Source organism: Neophocaena asiaeorientalis, unplaced genomic scaffold (assembly GCF_003031525.2).
Source record: "Neophocaena asiaeorientalis asiaeorientalis breed wild unplaced genomic scaffold, Neophocaena_asiaeorientalis_V1.1 scaffold14, whole genome shotgun sequence".
Classification (NCBI taxonomy): Eukaryota; Metazoa; Chordata; class Mammalia; order Artiodactyla; family Phocoenidae; genus Neophocaena; species Neophocaena asiaeorientalis.
In genome coordinates this window covers 2,577,159-2,599,111 of record NW_020175192.1, presented here as the reverse complement: position 1 = coordinate 2,599,111, position 21,953 = coordinate 2,577,159, and the positions used below count along the sequence as shown (strand labels likewise).

General features: G+C 50.5%; 1 protein-coding gene across 1 annotated transcript in view; it reads right to left on the bottom strand.

Annotated features, from left to right (window-relative positions):
* The window catches only part of ANK1 (ankyrin 1), a 129,465-nt gene that overhangs the window by 17,458 nt on the left and 90,054 nt on the right, over window positions 1-21,953 (bottom strand). The window contains exons 29-37 of the mRNA XM_024765035.1: window positions 21,621-21,825; window positions 21,238-21,334; window positions 20,796-21,027; window positions 18,982-19,107; window positions 18,736-18,855; window positions 17,639-17,717; window positions 17,302-17,376; window positions 14,350-14,481; window positions 12,933-13,079 (exon numbers count right to left, since the gene is read on the bottom strand). Of these exons, the coding sequence (XP_024620803.1) occupies window positions 12,933-13,079; window positions 14,350-14,481; window positions 17,302-17,376; window positions 17,639-17,717; window positions 18,736-18,855; window positions 18,982-19,107; window positions 20,796-21,027; window positions 21,238-21,334; window positions 21,621-21,825 (1,213 nt within the window). The remainder of the gene's footprint in view (window positions 1-12,932; window positions 13,080-14,349; window positions 14,482-17,301; window positions 17,377-17,638; window positions 17,718-18,735; window positions 18,856-18,981; window positions 19,108-20,795; window positions 21,028-21,237; window positions 21,335-21,620; window positions 21,826-21,953) is intronic.

Sequence of the window (21,953 nt, the reverse complement as noted above, 5' to 3'; positions counted from 1 at the left end):
TCTGTTAGGAACGCACCTCCAAGGGAGGGGGCAGCCCCAGAACCAGGGTCGCTGACCGAGCCCTGGCGGGGCTGGCGAGCACACTGAGCACCCACAGACCTCGGTGCGGTGGTCAAACGGGAAACCGCTCGGTTTGGGATGAAGTCGCTTAGCCGCAAGCAGTGTATGGGGTTCCCGGAACTGTGAATGAGCCAAAGTGGCACGAGGGAGGGTCCTCAGGGCGCACGAGGTCCCGGGCACAATGCTGTTTCCTCAGAACTCTGCCTGCCGATCCCCCCAGGTCAGCTGTGACCCGGGCGAAGGGAGCCAGTGGGCCCAGGCCCCTACCGCGCAGCCCTGTGGTCAGCAAAGCCTGTTCCCAAGCCTGTTCCCTGGGGACGGGCTCGGACACGAGTCGGTGATAGTCTCCTGGTTGGGTCTGGTGTGCAGACCAGGATGCTGAGGGAGCAGCAGGTTTAAGTGTGGGATTGGTGTGCGTGTTCTGGACGGGGTTCCCTTCGGTGGGGCCTCTGCTCTCCTCCAGCTTGTGGGGAGGCGGTCCCTGCAGCAGGGGAAGAGGGCCTCTGCCTCCCCTTCACAGCAGGTGCCAGTCTGAGGGGGGCCTAGAAGGCAAGATTCTCCACTTGGCCCAGCCTGTCTGGGGACCCGGGGGCAGGTGTGTGCCTACAACCTCTGAATATCCAGCAGAGCTGAAGGGGACCCTGGGCATGGGTGGGGCTGCCCCTGCAGGGTCTCCAGGGACCTTCCTGCCACGTCCCGAGAGGCCCCTAACCCAGTGTCCGCAATCTTCATCCTGCCATTCAGCCCTCACTGCTCCCCACCCCTGCATCTGGCTTAACCTCTCTCCTGGCCAGACGGGCCCTCGTCACTCCCAGCTGGGCCTCAGCTCCTGCCCTCCAGCTTCTCTGCTTCTGATAGAACTCAGCTGTCCTCCTTCACTCACTTTTTCAACCAGAAAATATGAAATGAGGTCTGCTTCCATGCCAGGCACCATACATGCTAAAGGGTTGGGGATTATAAACACACACAGACACACACACACACACACACACGACAGGTTCTCTTTGTCCTCTTTCTTTCACAACGTTTTCCCAACGACTCCAGCTCACCTTGGATTCCCCCATCTTTGAGCCTGTCCTGGTTCGCATGACTGTCAACTCCAAGAACAGGGAACCTGTCTATGCTGTCCCAGTGCAGAGCTTTCAGATGTGAGGGGGACACGGGAGCCAGAACCGATGACCTAGCCCATATGCAGTGAAACCGAAATTGCCAACGATTACAGGTGTTCAAGGTGCCGGCAACCAGGCCACGTGCTTGACATTCATTCTGCCTTGTAATCTTTCCGGAGAGCTTTCCTCCTGACTGATCTCTACAAGTCTACGTGGTTCCAGATTCCAAAATTAGGAGAACGAGAAACAGACCATGGCGGGGGGGTTGGCTGGGGGTAGGGCTGTGCAGTGACAGGGACCAAGGGACCCCTCCAGCTCTGGCCAAACGAGGAGGGACAAAGAGAGGAGGGTGGTGGGGGAAATGGGTGGGTCAGATCTTCCCACGACAGTAACACCAAGTCACTGCACGTGAAACTGTGACCTAACTGGGAATCCAGGGCAAATGGCCTTCCAACCCTCTACAGAAATCTCTCCAGGTATCTGCGAGCAGAGCATTTAAGAATCATATAATTTTTTTTCTTCTTGAAAGCATTATTCTATTATTACCATTACTAATTGAGCTCTCTTTCATATGAAATATATCCAACATGTTATTTTTAATTGTCACGACAACATTATTCCTACTTTATAGATTAGGAAACTAGAGATGGAGCAACTTGCTTAAGGAACACAGTGAGAGTGGTCCTTTCACTAGATTTTGCTATTAATATATTTTAAAGATAGCGTCACGGAGGTATAGTTGGCATACAACAAATCCACATATTTAAAGTAGATAATCTGATCATTTCTGATACAGGGAAACACCCATGAAACCATCACCACAGTGAAGAGAAGGGCCCTTCATCATCCCCGAAAGGTTTCCTCAGGATCCTTTGTACTCCTTCATTCTGCCACACTCCCAGGTAACCACTAATCTGCTTTCTGTCACTATACAGTAGCTGCATTTGCCAGAATTGTATATAAATGGAACTATACAGTGTGGAATCTTTTTTGTCTGTTTTTTTTTTTTTCACTCAGCCTAATTTCATCCATGTTGTTGCAAGTATTGTTAATTCATCCATTGTTATTGCTGAATGTCTAGATCACACTGTAGGTATATGTTTAACTTTTTAAGAAACAACCAAAGTTTTTCCAAAGTGACTGTCCCATTTACATCCCCACGAGCAGTGCATGGGCTCCCAGTTCCTCCACATCCTCAACACTTGGTATGTTTTTCGTTTTTTATTCTAGCTCTTCTTATAGATGTGTAATGTATCTACTTATAGTTTTAATTTGTATTTCTCTGATGACTAATGATGCTGAGCATCTTTTTGTGTGCTTATTTGCTATTTGTCTATCTTCTGGGTTAAGTTCAAATCTTTTGCTCACTCTAAAACTTGGGTTGTTTTCTTATTATTGAGTTTTGAGAGTTCTTTATGTATTGTGGATACAAGTCCTATATCAGATGATTATTAGCCAATACTTTCTCCCAATCAGTAGCTTTTTTTTCTTCTTCATTTTTTTAAACAGTGCGTTTTAAAGTGCAGAAGTTTTAAATTTTGATGAAGTCCAACTTATCCATTTGTTCTTTTATGGATTGTGCTTCTGGTGTTGCACCTAAGAAATATTTGCCTTATCCAAGATCTCTAAGGTTTTCTCTTATGTTTAACCAAGAATTTTTATAGTCACAGGTTTTACATTTAATCTGTGATCCATTTTGTGGTAATTTTTGTATGTGATGTAAGGTGTGAATCCCAGTTCACTTCTGCATATGAATATCCAAGTGTTCCAGCACACATATTGTAAAGATTATCCACTGAATTGCCTTTGCACCTTTGCTGAAGATCAGTTTTTCCTATATGTGTGGTTTTATTATTTCTGGATTCTATTGTGTTCCATTGACTTATCTGTCTTTATGGCAATACCACACCGTATTGATCACTGTAGCTTTGTAATAAATTTTGAAGTCAGTGTAAGTCCTCCAACTTTGTTCTTTTTCAAAGCTGTTTTGGATGTTCTAGGTCTTTTCCATATGAATTTTAGAACCACTTTGTCACTTTCCACAGAAAAGCCTACTGGGATTTTGACCGGGGTTGCATCAAATATATAGATTGTTTCAGGGAGAACTGACAAAGTATCGAGTCTTCTCGATACACCCATGAACACGGGTGTATCTCTACATTTATTTAGGTCTTTTAAAATTCCTCTGGGCAACGTTTTGTAGTTTTCAATGTGTGTCTTTCACATCTTTTATCAGATTCAGCTCCAAGTGTTTCAATTTTTTTCAGTGCTATCTTAAAGGGTATTCTTTTTTCAATTTCAATTTCCACTTGTTCATTCCTAGTATATAGAATTCAATTGATTTTTTTAATATACTGAAATTGTATCCTGCAACCTTACCAAACTCATTTTTTAGATTCCATTGGATTTTTATATATATCATGTTGTCTGTGAACAAAGACAGTTTACTTCTTCCTCTCCAATCTGGCTGCCTTTTATTTCTCTTACTTGCCTTATTGTACTGGCAGCACCTTTAGGACAAGGTTGAACAGAAGCCGGGGGAGCAGACATCATTGGCTTGTTACTGCACTTAGAGGGAAAGCACTCGGTCTTTCACCATTAAGTGTAATGCTAGCTTCAGGTTTTTTGTAGGTGCCCTTTTAGGGCTCTGCTATCAGACTCTCCAATGTGGGGGACAGCAATTTACCCTAAGTCCTCACTTCTCTTACAGACCCTAGAAGAGTTACTGATTTTTCAAACCGTGTAGCTTTTTACTTGTTAGCATGGAGTGGTGACATCCAAGCTCCTTACATGCAGAACAAGATACTGATTTATTTTATAATATTCAACCATTTTGCATTCCTTGGATAAACCCCACTTGGTCATGATGCACTTTTATATAGTGTTGGATTTGATTTGCTAAAATTTAGTTTAGAGATTTTTGCATGAATGTTCATGAAGGATATTTGTCTGTAGTTTTCCTGTAATGGCTTTCTTTTTTTTCACCAAAAATGTAATGCTGGCCTCATAGAATGAGTTAGGAAGCATTATGTCCTTTACAATTTTCTTAATGAGTTATTTCTTCCTTAAATGTCTGGTAGCATTCACCACTTAAGTCCTCTAGGCTTGGAGTTTTCTTGGTGGGAATATTGGTTTTTTAAAAAATTTATTTTATTGAAGTATAGTTGATTTACAATGTTGTGTTAATTTCTACTGTACAGCAAAGCGATTCAGTTATACATAAATATACATTCTTTTTCATAGTTTTTTTCTATCATGGTTTATCACAGGATATTGAATATAGTTCCCTGTGCTATACAGTAGGACCTTGTTGTTTATCCATTCTATACATAATAGTTTGCATCTACTAATCCCAGCCTCCCATCCACCCTTCCCCCCCCCTCCCTCCCTCCCCCTTGGCAACCACAAGTCTGTTCTCTATGTCTGTGAATCTGTTTCTGTTTCATAGATACGTTCATTTGTGTCATATTAGATTCCACATATAAGTCGTATCATATGGTATTTGTCTTTCTCTTTTTTTAAATAAAATTATTTATTTATTTATTGGCTGCATTGGGTCTTCGTTGCTGTGCATGGGCTTTCTCTAGTTGCGGTGAGCGGGGGCTACTCTTTGTTGCGGGCTTCTCATTGCGGTGGCTTCTCTTGTGTGGAGCATGGGCTCTAGGCCTGTGGGCTTCAGTAATTGTGGCACGCAGGCTCAGTACTTGTGGCTCGCAGGCTCTAGAGCGCAGGCTCAGTAGTTGTGGTGCATGGGCTTCGTTGCTCCACGGCGTGTGGGATCTTCCCGGACCAGGGCTCGAACGCGTGTCCTCTGCATTGGCAGGTGGATTCTTAACCAATGTGCCACCAAAGAAGCCCCCTGTCTTTCTCTTTCTGACTTACTTCACTTAGTATGATAATCTCTAGGTCCATCCACGTTGCTGCAAATGGCATTATTTCATTTTTTATGGCTGAGTAATATTCCATTGTATATATGTACCACATCTTCCTTACCCATTCATCTGTCGATGGACACTTAGGTTGCTTCCATGTCCTGGCTATTGTGAATAGTGCTGCAGTGAACATTGGGGCGCATGTGTCTTTTCGAATTATAGTTTTCTTCAGTCTTTAGTGATGTTGCCTCTCTCAGTCTGGCTGGATGCTTATCAATTTATTGATCATTTCAAAGAATCAGCTTTTGGTTTTATTAATTTTCTCTAGTGTTTTCTGTTTTCAACTTCATTGATTTCCGCTCTGATCTTTATTATCTCCCTTCTGTTTACTTTGGGTTTAATTTGCTCTTCTTTTTCAAATATCTTAAGATATTATAAAGCGGAGGTCACTGACTTGAGAACTTTTCTCTTTTTTAATGTGGACATTTAGTGCTATGAATTTCTCCCTAATACTGCTTTACTGGCATACCATACATTTTGATATCTTGATTCAAAATACTAATTTCCCTTTTGCTCTCTTCTTTGACCCATGGGTTATTTAGAAGTGTATGATTTATTTTCCATATGTTTGAGATTTCCCATGTAGCTTTCAGTTATTGACTTGTCATTTAATTTCACTGTGGTCAGAGAACATACTTGGAATGACTTGAATTCTTTTATATTTATTGAGACTTATTTATAGTCTATAACATGGTCTATATTGGTTTGTTCTAGGGGCAATTGAAAAGAATGTGTATTCTGTTGTTATTGGGTGGAATGTTCTACATTTTCCAATTCCTAATGTCAATTAGGTCAAGACGAAGGACAGTGTTGTCAAATCTTCTATATGGTTACTCATTTTTCTACTTGCTCTATCAATTATCAAGATGGAGTATTGAAATCTCCCACTGTAGCTGTGGTTTTGTCTATTTCTCATTGTGCTTTTCTGTTTTTGTTTCATGTATTTATAGCTATATTACTGGTGCATAAACATTTAAAGGTTGTGATGCCCTCTAGATGAACTACTTATTATTACGACATTATTGTCTTTATCCCTGGTAATATTATGTGTTCTGAAATCTACGTGTCTGATATTAATATAGCCACTTCAGTTTTCTTTTGATTAGTGTTAGCACAGTTTATATTTACTCATCTTTTTACTTTTAAGGAATTTGTGTTTTTATATTTGAAAGGCATTACTTATAGGCAGTATATATTTGAAATTTACCTTTATATCCAGTCTATCTCTGCCTTTTTTTCTTTAATTAATTAATTTTGGCTGCATTTGGGTCTTCGTTGCTGTGCTCAGGCTTTCTCTAGTTGCAGTGAGCGGGGGCTACTCTTCGTTGCTTTGCGCGGGCTTCTCATCGCGGTGGCTTCTCTTGCTGCAGAGCGTGGGCTCTAGGTGCACGGGCTTCAGTAGTTGTGGCACGTGGGCTCAGTAGTTGTGGTTCACGGGCTTAGTTGCTCCGCGGCATGTGGGATCTTCCCGGACCACAGATCGAACCCGTGTCCCCTGCATTGGCGGGAGGATTCTTAACCACTGCGCCACCAGGGAAGTCCCTGTCTCTGCCTTTTAATGTGGGTTACTTAGGTCATTTACATTTAATGAGATTATTAATATGGTTAGGTTTAAACCTCTCATTTCTACTTTCGTCCCATCTGTTCTCTTTTTCCTCTTTTGGATTAATTGAAATTTTCCACTTAATCTATTTTGGTTGCTTATTAGCTATAATTCTTTGATGATTTTAGTAGTTACTTTAGGACTTTTAGTATACATCCTTAAACTATCACAGTCTACTTTTAAGTGATGTTATATAACGCTTGGCATATAGTATAAGAACCTTACAATAATATACTTCCATATTTCTCTCTCAAATTTTTTGACTTCTGTACCATTGTTGTAATGTATTTTACTTTTCTACATGCTATCAACCCAACATTATATTGTTATTTTTGTTTAAACAGTTATCTTTTAAAGAGATTTAAATAACAAGAAAATTATGTATTTATTCTTATAGTTAACATTTTTGGCAGTTCATTCCTTCACGTAGATCTGTATTTCTGTATGGTGTCGTTTTTCTTTGGCCTGAAGGATTTTGTTTTTAAACTTTTCTTGTAGCAGGCACCTCCTGGTGATGAATTTCCAGGTTTTGTGTGTACGGAAAAGTCTTTATTTGCCTTCATTTTTGGAAGTTATTTTTGCTGGATATAGAAGTCTACGTTACTTTAGAGATGTGTTTCTTTCAAGATGTGTTCTACTTTAAAGATATTGTTCCACTGTCTTACTTCCATTGTTCCTATGAGAAATCTTATGTAATCCTTATCTTTATCCCCTTGTATATAACAGGTCTTGCTTTTTTACTCTGGCTACTTTTAAACCTTTCTCTGTCACAGGTTCTGACCAATTTGTTTAAAATGTGCCTTGGCATAGTAGATTCCATGTTTCATGCAGTTAACTGAACTTCTTGGATATGTGTATTTACGGTTTTTGTCAAATTGTAAAATTCTGGGTCATTAATTCTTCAAATACATTTTCAGCCCCCTTCTCTGCTGGAAACTCTAATTTCACAAATATTAGGTCACTTGATTTCCCCACAGCTCACTGATGCTTTTTATTTTTCTTCCTGTGTTTCATTTTGGAGTTTCTATTGCTATGTTGCCAAGTTCCCTTCTTCTGTAATGTCTAATCCCATTCAGTGTACTTCATTCATCCTATACCTTATAGTTTCATCTCTAGGAGATTGGTTTGGGTCTTTAAAAAATATCTTCCAGGGCTCCCTGGTGGCACAGTGGTTAAGAATCTGCCTGCCAATGCAGGGGACACGGGTTCGAGCCCTGGTCTCGGAAGATCCCACATGCCACGGAGCAACTAAGCCCATGCGCCACAACTACAGAGCTTGCGCTCTAGAGCCCATGAGCCACAACTACTGAGCCCATGTGTCACAACTACTGAAGACCGTGAGCCTAGACCCCGTGCTCCACAACAAGAGAAGCCACCACAATGAGAAGCCTGTGCACCGCAACAAAGAGTAGCCCCCACTCGCTGCAACTAGAGAAAGCCCATGCGCAGCAATGAAGACCCAACACAGTCAAAAAAAAAAAAATCTTCCAAGTCTCTACTTCACTTTTTAAACATCTGAAATAGTTATTAACTGTTTTACCATTTTTGTCTGCTAATTCTAATATCTGCGTCAGTTTCAGTCGATTGCCTTTTCTCCTTATTATGGGTTGTGTTTCCCTGCCTCTTTGTATGTATGTCTGGTAATCTTTAATTGGATGTTGTGACTTTTATCTAGTTGGGTGCTGGGTATTTTTGTATCCCTATAACAATTCTTGAACTTTGCTCTGTTATGTAGTTGAGTTCCTTGGAAACAGTTTGATCCTTTTGAGTTTTGCTTTCAAGGTTTATTAGGTAGGAGTATTGATCAACCTAGGGCTAATCACTCTCCATTTCTGAAACAGGACCATTCTGTGTTCCCTATGCAGTGTCTGTGAACGATCAGTCTGCCTATTGGGAACAGATGATTAATATTCAACCAAAACTTGCGGGGAACCTTCTGGAGGTCTCCAGAGCTCTCTCTGTGTGCAGCTGTCTCTCTAGGGAACTCTAGCTGCCCTGGTCTCCTTGGACTCCCAGCGACTTCTCCTGAACCAGGAAGTCTTCTTGGATTTCTCTTCCTTCTGCCATGACTTAGAAACTCTTTTGAGGCAGTGATCTAGGCAACCGTAGGGTTCACCTCATTTATTTTCCATGTCTCATAGATCACTGTCCTTTGCTGCCTGATGTCCAATGTCTCGAAAACCGTTGTTTCGTATAATTTGTCCATTTTTTGCTTGTTTCAAGCAGGAGCGTATATTCAGTCCCTGTTGCCTCATCTTGGCCAGAAGTGGAATGCATCACAGACAGTCCCTCAGATACGGCCGGATAAACATGTTCACTCCTGGGAATCTCAGTAAGACTTCATAAAGGCTGGGAGAGGGTAACTCTGCTGGTCACAGAACACCCGAGGCTCATTCTTGGTGACTTTTCCACCTTGAAACTTCCTGGGGTTCATGTGAATAGAATTTCACCCAAGCAAAAATGTGTCCATGAAGAGAACTTGTGCAACCCTCCCCCAGGACTTCTTTCTGCCTTGTGTTTTGTCCTGGAGGCCCTCCCCTGGTCGCAGTGTTTCTCCCTCTCAGTCTCCAGAAGACCCCGCTGACCCCACTCTCACCCCCGAAGCGTGGATCTGGGGCTGTAGGTGTCCATACTCAGTGGAGTGGGGATTACTGCTGATAGGGGCCATGCTCAGCGGGGGCCATCTCACACAGTCTGGGGTGGACCACAGCACAGGAAGGTTTGCTGAGTCCCCTGGGTTGAGCTCCAGAAGTGCCTGTCTCTCTGGCAGTCTCACGTGGCCCTGCCATACCTGGGTCACCAGCCCATCCCTCAGTCTAGAGCTCTCCTCTCTGGGGTTGCCTTTTGGGGAAATCAGGTAACAGGCAACCAAACACACAGCTTTGGAGCAGAGCCGTCCAGCAGTGGCCCGCCCCCCAGCCTCCCCTCATCTGGGCTGTCACACTGGGTCTCTGTTAACCTAGGCCTAACGCTGCCCCCACTAGTTTGATGTCAGCAGCAAACCAGACAAGGGTGGACAGACAACCCTAACTCAGGCAGCAGCCGCACTTCACTAGCTGTGTTCACTAAGAGTCCGTAGAAATGAGACATATTGTATTTCCAAGTAGACATTGTGTCCAACTCATCACACCAAATGGAGTTGACCAAACAGGATGTGAGATGTCCATTTTTTCCTTTTACATGAGAAATCTGTTTTATTTTTAGGAACATGCTTTTTTTTCGCTCCACGGGCAATTTTTTTTTCATGTTTATTCCAGGGGCCTGGGGTAGTTCCCTCCTGTGCAAGAGAAGCAAACTGGCTTTTTGACTTAAAGCCCCTTCTGCTCTGGCCAGTCCAGGCAAACACAGCAAGAAGAGCCAGGAAGGAAGGACAAGAGACCTCAGGTTCCTATCTTCCTGACACCACAGAGCAACCAGTCACTGCCTCGAGTGCCCACAGGGAGGCTGAGACGAGCAGAGAACGAGGTAAAGCACAGAGGAGGCAAGGTGCCGCCGTGGCCATCGGCGCAGAGGCCTGGGCCGGCCCAGGACAGAAAGCCAGAGGAAGCGCGGGAGGCTGCTGTCCCCCTGTCCTTCCACCTCTGATCCCTCCTGCTCCTTCTCTCCGGGCCAGAAGGGCACCCACATGTGGGATGGTCTTCCTGGGACTGCAAAGAAGGCAGGAAACATACACAGAAGCCAGCTCTGGTGCCCAGAAAGGCAGGATGGACCAAGCGGGCGTCTGTTTCTGAGCATCTGCTCCGGCCTGGGGGAGCGTGCACACAGGGCACACGGCCTGCGTTTGCCGGGACACCTGCTGGACGAGGGGGTTCAGAAGGGCTGACAGGCGACAGAGCAGCCAGGAAGCACAGAAGCATTCAGAGTGTGACGTCTGCAACCAAAGCAGGGGAGGATCCCTTGTAAACTTGTTAGATCTCGTGACCCCTCTGCTCCAAACCTACAGCTGCTCTCCATCACTCTCCCAGTAAAACCAGTGTCCTCAGGAAGGCCTGGAAGAGCCGCCCTCCTGCTACCCCTGCCCTTTCTTCCTCCCCTCTGGCCCCTCACTGTGCTGTGGATGCACCAGGCACGCCCGCTCAGGGCCACTGCCCGGGATGCTTGTATGGGTGCTCTCTCCCGAGTTTGCACACCCACTCCCTCCTCTCCCTCCAGCCTTTGTTCAGATGCTACCCACTCCCACCCCACTATTTAATCCCCCAAGCCCAGCACTCTGATCCCCCTTGCTTGAGTCTGTTTTTTCCCAGCATCTACTTGCTAGCGCAGTATACAGTTCACTTACATATTATATTTTTGTTTGCCTCTCTACACAAAAGGTAAGCTCCATGAAGGCAGAGTTTGGGACTTTTCTTTCTTTCTTTCTTTCTTTTTTTTTGTCTGTTTGAGAACTGACTTATCTGCCCCGCTTAGAACAGCCCCTGGCATGTGGCAGGTGTTCAGAAAATATTTGCCAAGTGAGCTGACCAACTGCACAGCCTTTCCACAGTCACGGAGCACAGGACCCAGGCCCACGGGGGTTCGAACTCTGCTCAGGCGTTAGATGAGAGTCTCCAGGCCCAACTGGAATCCAGAGGCCAGCGGAGACGTTCATAAACACCTGGGTCCATAACTGCCCTTTTAAACAGTGTTTTTTATTGTGATAAGAACACTTGACATGACTTTTTGATTGTTGTAACTGCCTTGTTTATACTCATGTAATTTTATGGGCCTGGTGTCTGTAGAACTGGGGGACAAAACCCCCAAAACTTGAGTTGACTTGATTGAAACAGATCTGGGGATGTTAAGAAACCCAACCAAGTCACCGGTTATCACGTAAAAAAGGGAGAAGTGTTCTGTCACTTGACTTCTCCCAGTTTGCAGCAATCAGCCCCCTTCCCTCGCTCCTAGTGAAAGGGAGTTGGTCACTTAGCAGTCCCTGCTGTGTCCGCCTAGTACCCCAAGAGCGGAGAGAGGGCCAGCCTGGGAGCCCTCAATGCTGGGTCTGAGGGGCAAGCCTCCTCCATGGGAACAGCCCTGAGGGCACACAGGTCCCAGCAGGCAGCGAGGGCGCCCCAGCGTCAGGCCGGGGGCCCTTGGTGACATGCATCAGTGGAGGCTGAGGGCCCCTGAACACCTGGCCCAGGTGAGACAGTGGAGACAGGCAGTGGGGGAGAGAGTGGACTTGCAGGCCAGGTGAGGTCAGAGGCAGAAGAGAAAGGCCACAGCACGCGGTCAACAGATGAGCCCTGTGCCCAGGGGCCCTGGACGGCATGTTTCAGGAGACACAGGATGTGGGAGAGTCACCCGTGTCAGGAGCGCAGCATCCCCCTGGACAGGGCCCCTGTCCCCACCCTCCACTCAAAAGACCCCCACCACAGGGCCCCACACGGCGCACGCACGTGCGCATGGCCGGGAAGGCTGGTGACCTAGGACCTGGGGGAGGACAGCGACGCAGCTGCGGGATGGGGCACGTGCCGGCCTCATGGAAGCCGGTTCACAGAACCGTATTGCTTTTCAAGGCCTGTGAGGAGCCTCAGGTCTCTAATCCAACTTGCTGATTTTAGAGAAGAGGCTGATGGCTCAGCAGTGGAGTCAGGAGGAAAGGGGATAGAAGCCAGCCTCCCGGCTCCCACTGCAGGGTAGGGCCTCCACCCTGCTTCTGCGCCCCTGATCAGCGACAGAGATGGAGGGGCAGAGGGGGTCCCGGCCCTGCTCCTCACTTGGCCGCTTCCCCTGCTAAAAGGAAGGTGTCCTCAAAGGCCGCAGGGGTGGGTGCCGGGGGCAAAGGTCAGGGCCCCCCGGGGCCCGGTCACATGGGGGCTTCTTGGCATAACGAACCACATCAAAACGAGTCAGGGAAAGAGATGGGGCGAGAAAAAAGGGAGAGAAAAGCAGAGACCGGGCTGAAGAAAAGATCCCGCTTAGTCTCAGAGAAGGGGCGGCAATAGGGCTTCAGGACGCCCCCTGGCTGGTCCCCACGGGACCTGCGCCAGAACCTAGCGCCCTTGCGTCTCCCCACCGACTGGGTCGCCGATGGGTCCGCGCATGCGCAGAGCTGGGGGGCGTGCGGCACGCGGGGCGTTGAGCGGGGCCTCGGCTCCTCCCGTCCTGCCTGGGCCCCGGGCGCCCCCCACCACCTCTGCGTTCACCACCGCCCGTCCAGAGAGAGACTGACCTCCGGTCACCGGGAGAGAAGGTTCCAGGGAGGGTCAGGAGGCGGCGGCTCGGCCCCTTCGTCCAGGAGACACTCACCATTCATCTGGGAGGGGGACGACGAGTAGTCCCGGTCCGTGGGCCGGCGGTCGGGCTTCAGGTTGCGGCCCTGCCTGCCCGAGCCCTCCAGCATGTTCACGATCTCGCCGCGGTCGATGTGCCGCAGGGCCGCGTACAGGTTCTCCACTGCGGGCAGAGGGGAGGAAGGAGGGCGCTGGGGGGACCACTACCCATCGCAGGGCGCGCGGGACGCCCGGCTCTGAACTCTGGTGGGGTGGGGGGAAGACTGCGAGGAGGGGAATTGCAGGCCCCCGCTTTTGTCAAAGTCAAAGCAAACTACCTCTTTGGAAAAGACGGCAGATCTGGGGACACTGCGGTTCCCGTCTGGCCCACGCAATAAAGCCAAAACCGCGGTAAAGCGAGAACACGAATGTTGTTTTCCCAGTGCATATAAAAGTTATGTTTACACTACACTCTAGTCTAAGTCTGCAGTAGCATTCTGTCTAGAAAGACAAGGCATCTACCATACCTTTAAAATATTTTATGGCTAAAAAACGCTAACTGTCCTCTGAGCCTTCAGTGACTCTTAATAGTCACATAAGGATCACTGATAACAGATCAGCGTAACAAATGCAATCATAATGAGAAATTCTGAAATATTGAGAGAATTACCCAAATGTGACAGACACGAAGTGAGCAAATGCTGTTGGAACAGACCTGCTGAATTTGATTGGGAAAAAAACACAGTATCTGCGAAGCGCCGTAAAGTGAGGTAGACCTGTGTTTTGTTATCCTTTAACAGATCTTTCCCAGACCCTAACAGCGGCGAATTTCAAGGCATGGGAAGTGTTTTTTTGTAACCTAAGAGGAATACTACAAGAAGATGAGTGAGAATGATTGGATTCTGTCTTCTGGAAATCCTTGGTCCTTGCCAGTTGATTTGCCATGCAAATGTAAACACTCAATTTCCTCTTAGCGCTTTGTATTCGGGAATGGGGTGGAGGAGGGGCTGAAAAGAGTGAGACAAATCTTCCCTCCCCCGTTGGAGACAATCCTGGAAGAAGAACTCCATCCGAGGGGGGACTCCTCACTGGGCTCTGTCCCGAGGGGACAATCCTCATTTGTTTGAGAAATTCAACCGGAAGGCACACACCCTACACAGATGCCGTCTTCTAGGGGTCCTGGTGCGCTGTGAACTCATTCTGAGGATGGGAAGAGATCACGGCCAAGATTCTCCGAAATCCCCTCCCGGCAGCCTTGCCCAGAAGACCAGGGATCCTGAGAGGTGCATGTGTGCGTGACTGTGCGTGTATGTATGTGTGAGACAGAGTGTGCAGAAGAGATTGGTTCCAAAGGCCAACACCACCCAGGGAATTTGGAGGGAGAACTACTTGGTGAGAAGAGGTCCTGGCACAGGCTTTGGGGAGAGAAGGCTCCCCAGCCCATCGGTACTGACTCTTTGCATCTTGGCCTTCACGGATGACCCAGAGGTTCAACAAGGCCACGCTCTGCTCCAGCAAGGAGTTGGGGTTCTCCACGCGGATCCTGTTGATGTCATCCACGCTGAACTGCAGCTCGCGGGCCAGCTCTGCGCACAAAGAACCAAGAACGGGTGTGAGCCCAGCCAGAGCCCAGCCCCGGCCCCCGAGCCCGCGCATGGAGTGGGGCGCCCGGCAGGGACCAGGAGATAAAGAGCAGTCTCCCTCTGGATTCGGTATTTCTTCTTCCCAAGGAATACCTAGTGAAATGCTGACACTTACACTGTTGTATCCCCAGGGAACGAGCCAGGAGGAGGCATGTGCCCAGGAGAGTAAATAGGTATTGAATGAATGAGACTGAGCCACTTATCCAAGGTCACAGGACAGGCTGCGGCCACAGCGGGAGAGGGACGGACCCACTGACTCCCTCGGTGCTGTCGGTGCTGCGCTGCATGCCACTGCCTTTCCCGGGAGAAGCAGTTATAATGGAAATGCATTACTGTGTTTACGTTTCTTCCCGGAAAGGCGGTATTCACATTTAAAATGAAAATACAATTTCCCATCTAAATGCAAGGCAATAACACAGAATGCTAGCTCTTCCCCTCCCGTGATTTTTATTGTTATTTCTCACAGGTGCTTTAGATGAGAGAACAGCATCGGAGTCTCATTTCAAGGATGAGGAAGACCGGAGGGGAAAGTGATGGTGAGAATCAGCATATGCATGTACCCCCTCCACACACACACACACACACACACCACACATACACACACTCACACACACCACACATACACACCACACGCATCACATACACACCACACGCATCACATACGCACACCCACACACAACACACAAGCCACACACACACACCACACATACACACACTCACACATACCACACATACACACCACACGCATCACATACACACCACACGCATCACATACGCACACCCACACACAACACACAAGCCACACACATGCATCACATACGCACACCCACACAGAACACATAAGCCACACACACACACACCACACATACACACACACACCACACATACACACACACACACCACACATACACTCACACACACCACATACACACTCACACCACATACACACCACACGCATCACATACGCACACCCACACACAACACACAAGCCACACACACACACCACACATACACACACACACACACCACATACACAAGCCACACACACACACACATACACTCACACACACCACATACACACCACACGCATCACATACGCACACCCACACACAACACACAAGCCACACACACACACACCACACATACACTCACACACACCAAATACACACCACACGCATCACATACGCACACCCACACACAACACACAAGCCACACACACACACCACACATACACTCACACACACCAAATACACACCACACGCATCACATACGCACCCCCCCACACAACACACAAGCCACACACACACACCACACATACACTCACACACACCAAATACACACCACACGCATCACATACGCACCCCCCCACACAACACACAAGCCACACACACACACCACACATACACTCACACACACCAAATACACACCACACGCATCACATACGCACACCCACACACAACACACAAGCCACACACACATACACACCACACATACCACATCTCTCACACACACCACATACAAGCTACACACACAAACACACACAAAACCAAGAAGCAGCAGCAGATGTGCTTTTCGGGCTTAAAGGAGGAGCCGTCTCTGAACTGTTGTGAGCTCCGCCATGCTGCCTTCCAGGAAGTTACTGCTAAGGTTTCCGAGCTTGTCTGAAGCCCTCTCTGTAGGTGGCTGAGTGAAGGGGGCCTGTTCATCCAAAACCTCACAGGAAAGTGGGGATTCAGTCACAGGTCACACACCACATACACACCACACGCGTCACATACGCACACCCACACACACCACACAAGCCACACACACACACACATACACTCACACACACCACATACACACCACACGCATCACATATGCACACCCACACACAACACACAAGCCACACACACATACACACCACACATACCACATCTCTCACACACACCACATACAAGCTACACACACAAACACACACAAAACCAAGAAGCAGCAGCAGATGTGCTTTTCAGGCTTAAAGGAGGAGCCGTCTCTGAACTTCTGTTGTGAGCTCCGCCATGCTGCCTTCCAGGAAGTTACTGCTAAGGTTTCCGAGCTTGTCTGAAGCCCTCTCTGTAGGTGGCTGAGTGAAGGGGGCCTGTTCATCCAAAACCTCACAGGAAAGTGGGGATTCAGTCACAGGGCCTGCGACTGAGTAGAACGCAGCCTGAGCTGTCACTGCCTCAGTTGAGTCAGGTCTCCCCTCGTGGTGGACGGGACTCGTGTATGACTTCAGCCACGGCCAGAGATGACAAATGAAAAACGTCCAGACTTGATCTTCTTCCCTCCCTTCCCTCAGCAACGCCAGCCTGTGGGGACGGCGGCGTGTACGGTGCCGGGAGCCCTGGGCAGGCAGTCGGGATGCACATTTTTTGTTTGCTTGTGTGTGCATCCTTGGTTTGCTGGCTTTGCAGGGCTCTGTCACTAACTCACTGCACAACTAAAGTCACCCCAGTTATCTAGGTCTCAGCCTCCCCATCTGTAAAATGGGCAGCCTGGGTCCATGCTAAGGTCTCCTGTAACGTCCGAAGTTGAGTTTCTAAAAAGGAAAACCAGAGAGAAGTGGGGGAGGGAGGGAGCCCCCCTCTATTGGTAAACCATGGCGACAATCCCAGATCAGGTGCACACCGGTGGTGGGAAGAGGTTTAGAAACGCCTTCACCAGCTGGCCTTTAGCGGAGAGGAGGTGTAGAGGTAGGTGTAGACAGGCAAAGTGCTCTTCTGCCCCAATTGCCCCACTCACCGGCCCAGCTGAGGCCCAGGTGCTCTGATATAATAGCCATCTTCATGTCAGCCCGGTCTGCGCCGCTGAGGAAACCTGGGGGGAAGCATCGCATTCCATTTAGTAGCCTTGGCGGGACACAGAACCGACAGGCGTGGGCGAGGGACCTCAGAGGGTGCTCGGGGCCCACTCCGTGTCCACCCGATTGGTGGCTGAGCCTGAGAGGGTCAGTGGAGACCCCAGCCAAGGGCTGAGCCAATGGTGTCAGCTCGGAGCTCCCGTTGGGCTGAGGGGACGCTGCCTCCCTCACCGTCCCCGGGCAGGGAGTGAGCACAGAGAGTCACAGAGAGGTTGGTACCCAATGTGGACTCGCTGAGGATGCTGTATCTCAGGGCCAGCGGCGTCAGGGTCCTCCTCCGGTCATCGGCTCCACTGCCCTGCCGGAGAGAGACCAGGAAAGGGTGCTGTGGGTGCAGGCGGGGAGGACGCCCGGCCTGGCAGACGATGGGCAGCTGCACTGCCTGGAGCCTCGACACACAGGGTAGAAGTGTGGGCAGAGGGGGGGCAAGAGGGAGTCTCATGTACTTTATTATTATTATCATTAAGGATAAGCTCACATGGCCCTTATCACGTGCCAGGCCCTGATTGATGGACACAATCCCCTATGAGGTAGGTACCGTCATTCCTCCCATCTCACCGGGGAGGAGGAAACTGAGACCCAGAGGGCGGACTAACCCGCCCAAGTTAACTCAGCCAGTAAGTGGGTGGAGCTGGAGTTTGAATTTCAAAAAAAGTTTTTCTTTTTGGATTCCTTTCTGCTCAAAAGACCGGTTTTTGATGCCCAAGCCTTCGCATGCTGTGGCAAAGCACCGGGATGCTTGTTCAAGGCTGTGGGAAACCCGCCTGTGAAAGAGAAGTCGGTTCTCCCTAGTCCTCAGACAGAAAGGAGAAAACGAGCCTCGGACGTCTGGATGTGACCTTGTTTGTCTAGTTCGGCATGAAAGGCTGATGATGAAAACGACAGGACAACACCAGCAAAAGAGACCACCCCCTCCAGTGCAGTGGAGACTCAGCTGCTCCCAGGCACCAGTGATGCTTGGTGCTCACTCCTCTGCTGACCTCAGAGCCCTGGGCGAGCACAGGGCTGACACCAGGCTTCCCTTCTCTGCGGGCCTGGGCAAGACAAGTAAGTAGAGGAAAAAGAGGCTCCAAAAAAGCCCTGACGCGGCTGGGACACCTTAAGCCACCGGCCACCGGCTGTCAGGCCTCGCCTTCCAATGTCCTGGAAGGGGCGTCCTGGGGAGCTCGGGGCCTCAGTGTGAACACGCGCGTCACCCTCACAGCCTGACGTCTGTCCCCAAGCTTTGCGGGAAGGGCTGGGCCACAGCCCGTGTCGGGGAAGAGCCCAGGGCCTTTCTCCACCTGTTCGGCTGAGAGTCCCAGCAGGGCGCTCACCTTGGTGCAGGGTGGCATGGTGACGTTTAGGTGGCAGAGGATGTGCTGCGTGTCCTCGTACTTCATCGCCTTGCGCAGGAATGACAAGGACCCTGCTGGATCTCGACTGCTGTCCCTCACCTAGACTCGGTCACACAAAAGGGAGAGTCAGGGGCCGCCCCACTGGCCACCAGCCCAGCTGGCTCAGAGCTCTCCGCCTCCCGGACTTCTAGACCCGGGCGAGGGGTGGGCGAGAGGAGGCCGCACCTTGACAGGAATGGCCAGCCGGCTCTCCCGGAAAGACTGGAAGAGGAAACTCCGCTGCTGGGCGGCCTTCTTGATGGGCACCAGATTCCCGGAGAGCTCTGCGAAGAGGGGCATTCCTTCCAAAACCTGCAGGAAAGGGAAAGCAAATGCAGCTGGTCAGGAGCAATGCCCAGATGCCCGGTCCCGCCTGTCAGCTCCCGCCTCTGCTTCCGCACGACCCCCCACTGGGTGTTTCGGAAAGGTTATGGTGGATGTTTCCTTACTTCAAAGGAGTTTATAATAAGCAGAACTCTTCATATATCCCTGCGTGGTTGATCAGCGTTGCTATCAGAATACTCTAGAATTCCACTAGGAAATCATAATATGGCTTCCGAAAAACACTCATCTCTTTGAACACCATCCAACAATGTTTACTTTATATGAGTGCCAGAAGGACCATGTTGTGGTTTAATCTCACCCATAATATAATGATCCCTACGGTGTATATAATGCTTTCAACTGAGAAGTTATCGTGAACCCATTTGACAGTGGAGGAAACCGAGGCCCAAGGAGACTGGTTAGTGCCCCAAACAGCATTAGAGGCAGGTCCCAGCCCTGTGGTCCTTCTTCCGGGCCCTCAGAGCCCCCAGAAGGCTCAGCACAGCCTCTGAGGCCAGATCTTCAGAAAGGTCCTGCTCTGTCACACATCTTAACCTAAGTGAGGACCCTGGGACGGGTAACAGGTTCAAACCTAGTCCCCGTTCTTTACTGCTCCCCCATCTGCCCAGCCCCTCCCCTGCTTCCTCATCTGGGTGCTGCCAAACCCCCGGCGTGGCAGGGAAAGTGGCTCTGCGGTCAGACTCCTGGGACAAATCCTTTCTCTGCCATTTACTCAGCTGTGTGACCTTGGGCAAGTTGCTTAACCTCCCTCAGTCTCGGTTTCCTCATCTGTAAACGGGGGATAACAAAAGGACACACAGTTATGAGAATCAGGGGAGATGACGCCACTCAAGCACTTTTTGCTTTTGGGCCACACGGTGCGGCACGTGGGATCTTAGTTACCCGACCAGGGATTGAACCCGTGCCCCCTGCAGTGGAAGTGCGGAGTCTTAACCAGGGGATGGCCAGGGAAGTCCCACTCAAGCACTTTTAAAAGTACCTGGGGTGTAAGAACTTGAATAAATGTCAGCTCCTAGCACCACAAATCACTGGGCTGACAGCCTGTTCTCTCCTTGACCCACATGGTGTCCCTCGGCTCTGGGGAAGCTTCCCGCTGATGCTTTTTAAAGGGACATGGCCCAGGAGCCCCTCTGCAGAGGCCGCCCTCCTGACAGCCCTGGGTCCCAAAGGCACCGGCTGCCCGCGAGGCGGGAGCCCAGGGGGCCCAGGCCCTACCTCTGTGTCCCTGCTCCGGGCCACGAGGCGGGAGCCCAGGGGGGCCAGGCCCTACCTCTATGTCCCTGCTCCGGGCCACGAGACAGGAGCCCAGGGGGGCCAGGCCCTACCTCTGTGTCCCTGCTCCGGGCCACGAGACAGGAGCCCAGGGGGGCCAGGCCCTACCTCTGTGTCCCTGTTCCGGGCCACAAGGCGGGAGCCCACGGGGGCCAGGCCCTACCTCTATGTCCCTGCTCCGGGCCACGAGACGGGAGCCCAGGGGGGCCAGGCCGTACCTCTGTGTCCCTGCTCCGGGCCACGAGGCGGGAGCCCAGGGGGGCCAGGCCCTACCTCTGTGTCCCTGCTCCGGGCCACGAGGTGGGAGCCCAGGGGGGCCAGGCCCTACCTCTGTGTCCCTGCTCCGGGCCACGAGGCGGGAGCCCAGGGGGGCCAGGCCCTACCTCTATGTCCCTGCTCCGGGCCACCTCCACGAAGTTCTCGTGCTGCTCCAGCGTCTTGTCCACCCTGTCATCCGTCGTCATGCAGTAGCAGCGCAGTCGCCCTTCTCGGGGGTCGTTCATCTTGGCGAAAATGACAAACTTGGCCATGTAGGGCACCGCGGTGAGCTCCTTGTACAGCAGGGTGGCGAAGTTCACAGCTTCAGCCGTCCGAGGGCAGTCCGACAGCCAGAACCTGAAAAGGGGGCAGCCGTGAGCCTGTCCCTAAATGCCTGAGGGGGAGCGTCTCCCCCATCCAATGGCCTGTAAGCCGAGTGGTGGCCTCTCTGACAGCCCCGGTGGTGGGGTGGGCAGGTGACGGCCTAAGCATGGCCACCCATGGGGACGGCGCTGCCCCCTCACGCAGGGCCCGGGGACCCGTGGCACCGGGCAGGCGGGGTGTCACCTGGCAGAGACGTTGGTGGTGAAGGTGGCGCACTCATTGGCGTACATAAGCTTGGTGGTCCCCGTGATGTCTTCCCACTGGGCCTGGTCTGTCCCTCCTGTGACAGCAGTAGAAAGGGCTTGGGGGACCGTCTCCAGAGGCCAACGTGGGACGTGCACACCTGGCTGTGGCCCCGAGAGCACACCTACCCCTCCGCCCCTCCCTTCGGAGCAGCCCTCCTCTGGGGTTAGAGGGCTCTTCGGGGACAAGGCAGCTCTACTCGGACACAGCTGCTCGTCCCTCCGAGGAGCCCATCACTCCCTAGCTGTGTCCTCCCGTCTCCCCAGGTGTCGGTGGAAGGAGCTGCTGCCCAGAAGGCAGGGCGGGGCGGGGGCACCGCTCACCAATGACGCTGCAGAGCAGCCGCAGGCTGGTGGTGTCTCCCTCCCCGCTGTCCCGAGGGTTATCTGTCCAGGAGGGAGGGAGTGGGACGCGAAGCCCGATGGGGCGGTGGAACTTGCGGCGCCTCGGCTCCACGGTGACAATGGGGCTGAAGGTGGCCTGGTTGCCCAGGAGTTTGGTGACCAGCTCATCGGGTACAGGCTGGGCCTGTGAAGTGCCGAGGGGGTACACTCAGCCCCGGAGCAGCAGAGGGGCTCATGGACGGAGGAAGAGAGCAGCTGTCTGGGCAGGTGCGAAGGCTCCTGGGGGTGGGGGCGGGGGGGGGGGCCCGCCCC